Source organism: Grammomys surdaster, unplaced genomic scaffold (assembly GCF_004785775.1).
Source record: "Grammomys surdaster isolate TR1022 unplaced genomic scaffold, NIH_TR_1.0 126906, whole genome shotgun sequence".
Lineage (NCBI taxonomy): Eukaryota > Metazoa > Chordata > Mammalia > Rodentia > Muridae > Grammomys > Grammomys surdaster.
Window position 1 is genome coordinate 310,620 of NW_021621692.1, and position 4,385 is coordinate 315,004.

Here is a 4,385-nt window from a genome sequence, read left to right on the forward strand (position 1 = left end):
TCTCTCTCTCTCTCTCTCTCTCTCTCTCCCCCCCCCCTCTCTCTCATAAATCAGTGTTATTTAAATTCAAAAGATTGGAAACAAGCTAAGTGTTCATGGTAACACTGGGACCAAGTTTTAAAGACCTTGAAAGTCAGGTGGTAGAAACTGCGATGCTTAGTCTGTTTCTCTCCTCTCATTAATTCATGTTCAAGTAGCATGTAAGAGCTAGGTGCGTTGGTGCACACCTGCACCCCCAGCACAGGGCAGGCTGAGGAGGAGGAGGAGGATCAAGAGTTCAAAGTCAGCCTGAGCTACATAGCAAGATCGTCTTGGAAAAAACTAAAATGTTCCAATGCAAATGTGTTACAAGAAAGGAGAGTGACTGTTACAAGCTGACCCTGGTGCCACTGAACCAGATTTGAGAGTAGAGGGCGAACAGCGCATTACTGCAGATGCAGGCGTGTTCTGTGAACAGCAACCCAACCGCCCAGGCAGATGATTTGAGTCTTTATCTGGCAGCACACCTTCCCACCCTGCTGTATGATTTCTGCTACTGTGCGCATGGGTGTTCTTTTATGGTGTTTCTTCAAGAGAGGGCTTTAAAGTGTGTTGTGACAAAAGTTATGTATGTTTAGACTATAAACTGCCCTTGGGCTTATGCTCCTGGAGACGGAGGAGCCCGTGCATGCTTGCGCAGGCTGCACCCCTGGTTAAACCTGTCACTGTTCTCTGCTTGTAGCTCCACCCAAGACTGTCAAACCCCCTGAGGATCAGCTGAAGCCCGACAGTGGGGAGGTGTCCAGTTCCTTCAACTACTCAGTGCTGCAGCACCTCGGCCAGTTCCCACCCCTCATGCCCAACAAGCAGATAGCAGAGTCTGCCAACAGCAGCAGCCAGCAGAGCCCAGCAGGGAGCAAGCCCGCCATGTCCTACGCCAGCGCGCTGCGGGCCCCACCCAAGCCCAGGCCGCCGCCACCGGAGCAGGTCAAGAAGGGCAGCGACCCGCTGTCCCTGTTCCAGGAGCTCAGCCTGGGCAGCAGTCCGGGCAGCAATGGCTTCTACTCCTACTTCAAGTGACCCCGCCCTCGCTCTTCTCAGAGAATGTGCAGTTCCTGTTCAATCTGCAGGATTGAGGTGGCGGCTCTGTCTGCGTGCAACCCTCCATCATGTTCATCGCGCTCTCAGTCCCCTTGCTGCTAGACCTGCGCCTACGTTTAAAAGTATATTCCATTATTTTGCATTTTTGATGTGAGTAAGAATTTTGACAGCTTTTATGTAGAATAAAATATTTTTAAATTTGTGTATTGTTACATATGTTTGCATCAAGCTAGCGGCTAAGAGGTTAACTGTGCAACTATAAAAAAAAAAAAAGTTTGTCTAAAATGTATTTAAAAAGAAAAAAAAATCATTAAGCAGCATTTACATTTATTCAGTAATATCACCACATGCTGGGTTTCTGTACCAGAAACGGCCAGCTGATGTACAAATGTATGTTATTTTTGCTTAAATTCAGTTAAAAAAAATTGTTTTAAAAAAATAAAGGGGCAGCATCTTCCAAATCCGTTTTTTTTTTTTAAATGACGGGATGCTGTATTCTAAAACTTTAGTTTTAGACTATCTGTGACATGCTGTTCTCTCCGTCAGCATAGGGTAGAGGTCAAGGCCTTCTTTGCCCCGTATTCTGCATGCCACTGGGTTTTGAAATGTGAAAAAGAAAAAAGGAAAAAAAAAAAAAAAAAAAAAGCAAAGCAAACCCCAGTGGCTTAGTCAGTTTTGTTTGTTTCTGACAAGCAGGACTTCCAGCTTGTTTTTAACATTGAGTTGAGAGTGTTTTGTTTGTTTGTTTGTTTGTTTTTTAAACAAATCATGAAGCTGAAGCATTTTTAGGATTGTTGGTGCTTAGTAGACTTGATAACTATTTTAAAACTGCGTGAATCTAGTGAAAAATCTTTTTTCTCACTCTGCATGTGTAAGTGTTTGTAGCCTGCTCCTCCAGGGCAGAAAGACCTGTGCCGACTAAAGGTTTGGGTTTCTTTTCCTCCACTAAAAATTTTGGTACATTATTTGATGTTTACATTAAGATATGACATTACACATGGCAATTCTAAGATATTTCTAATTGTTTGTTTGAGGGATATCATTAAAGAAAAGAAATGTAAAAAAAAAATTGATGAAAACCTAGGGTATGTTTCAGATCCTCTGAGTCTTTGGAAATTCCCCCTTGAACTCTTTAGAAATATGAAATTTAAGCAACTGTCTGCAGCGCTCCACAGCCTGCCAGTTGTTTTGAATGAACGTTGAAGGAAGAGGCTGTCCTCCTCATGTGTTCTTTAACACATCTGAAGCAATGAGTGTCCTTTGTCACTTCCTAACCCCGTAGCTCTGATTTTATAATTCTGAGAAATCTTGAGGCTATAATATATCTTTTTTTTTTCTTTTTGAACTAAGATGAGTCCAGGGGATATTTCAAAAGAGCCCAACTTTTCCTTACTTTCCTCAAGCATAGTTTTCTGGAAGTTTGATGGAACATTTTAAGATGGGCTGGAAGTGGCAAGGAGTGAGGAGAATTAGTCTGTGTGACTAGAGGTTAGTCTATGGTGGCCAGCCACGGGCCCCTGTAACCCCACACAGTGTGGGATGAAAGGCTGAGTTAGTTAAGGGGTAGCAAACTCCAGCCTCTCAGATTCAGTTCGCCTTTGTGCTCAGGTCTGAGCTACTGGAACCTGGCTTCCTGTCTCGGGCTACACGCCTCTTTTGAGCTGCCAGATGTGGACCCACAGACTAAAGTGATGTTGAGAGGTAGTACAGATCACAGCAGGGATGGGGATCTGGTGAGCCAGGATAGAACACATGCTAGCATGTTTCAGGCAGAACGGGACAACTTTTGTCACAGGTCTCTGTTTCCTAACTCTGTGCCCAAGCGAGAAGTAGGACTCACCCATGATAAGGTTTCTCTGTCCCACAGGTGATAGCTCCCATACCCTCACATGCAGACACACAGGACAGCAGTACATGCCGGGAAAGAGTTCAGAACCATTTTGCTAATTCAGACCGAACTATACTGTCAGTTTTCGGGTCGCCTCTCGCCAGGATATCATTGCCTACTTTTCTGTTTTTCATACTTGAACCTTTAAAAAAAATATCAGTTTTTAAATTATTTATTTAGTTAGAGTCACATGTGCACCCTATCATCTTATATATCCCACTGACGGTGGGACCCTCTGGATGAGGAACCCGTCAGGTTGCAGTGACATCCTCAGCGTGGTTATGTCTAAATGACACTAGCTACTTACTACTTGACCGCTCTGTTGCAAATGTCGGAGCGTTCCCATCTCTCTGTTTTCTGTGGCTAGTTGAGGGTCCGTGTCTATGGCTTCATGTTCTGGTGAGAGTACCTATTTTACCCTGCTCCCTCCTTCCCAGTCACTCCTGTCTTCCCGTCCAGGCTCTAAGGAGCCTGTTACATACACCCAGCATCTTGTAATTCTCAACAGCAAGACCTTACCAGAAGAGCCATGGCGAGCTCTCGCTTGCTGCTCTTTGCAGTTTACCCAGGTAGCATTAGCAGGGTTAGTCAGCCTCATGGAAATAGCTTACTTCTTTCATTAGATTCATCTTTAGAGTTCAGATAGAACATATGTACATATGTGTGTGTGTATATGTGTTTGTTTACATACATAAGCACACATTTATTATTTTTTTTTTTTAAAGAAAACTTGATAAATCTGTTAGGCCCTTTTCCCCCTGAGGTTATTTTATGATTTTCTCTCATTCATTCTTTTCTATCGGAGGTGTTTGCTTGTCCTTGCCAGGACTGGCTTTAGCCATTGCAGTACAACTTGAGTTATTTCTTTCCTCCCTTTTTCTCCTTCCTTTTTCTCTTCCAGTTCTTTTAGGTGATAATTCAGTATTCGCCCTAAGTTTGTCCCCCAGGCTTCACCCTTCCTCTCTTGATCTAAAAATAAATTCCTGATGAGATTTGACGAACCTCATTCACTGTATCATGGGTATTTTCTGGTGTGTTTTTCAAAGCAGTCCATTCTGGCTCTGCCATTACTAGTCACAATATCTTGTCCTTGACCAGTCAGTAGTTAATTATTGATCATTGAGACTAAGCATCTCGGTCTTCCCGTCTTCACACAGACATGCTCTCTGTCTGGGTCATCTTGTGTGAGGAGAACAAAACGGTCCACTTCTTTTGTTTTATTCTGTTCTAATCAAGATTCTAGAATGGGCCGGGCAGCGGTGGTGCACGCCTTCAATCCCAGCACTCAGGAGGCAGAGGCAGGCAGATTTCTGAGTTCGAGGCCAGCCTGGTCTACAGAGTGAGTTCCAGGACAGCCAGGGCTACACCAAGAAACCCTGTCTTGAAAAACCTAAAAAAAAAAAAAATGCTAGGATGA

General features: G+C 43.8%; 1 protein-coding gene across 1 annotated transcript in view; it reads left to right on the forward strand.

Annotated features, from left to right (window-relative positions):
- The window catches only part of Helz (helicase with zinc finger), a 121,546-nt gene extending 120,159 nt beyond the window's left edge, over positions 1–1,387 (forward strand). The window contains exon 32 of the mRNA XM_028761283.1: positions 722–1,387. Coding sequence (XP_028617116.1) covers positions 722–1,059 — 338 coding nt within the window. The 3' untranslated portion in view covers positions 1,060–1,387. The remainder of the gene's footprint in view (positions 1–721) is intronic.
- Positions 1,388–4,385: the final 2,998 nt, after the last annotated feature.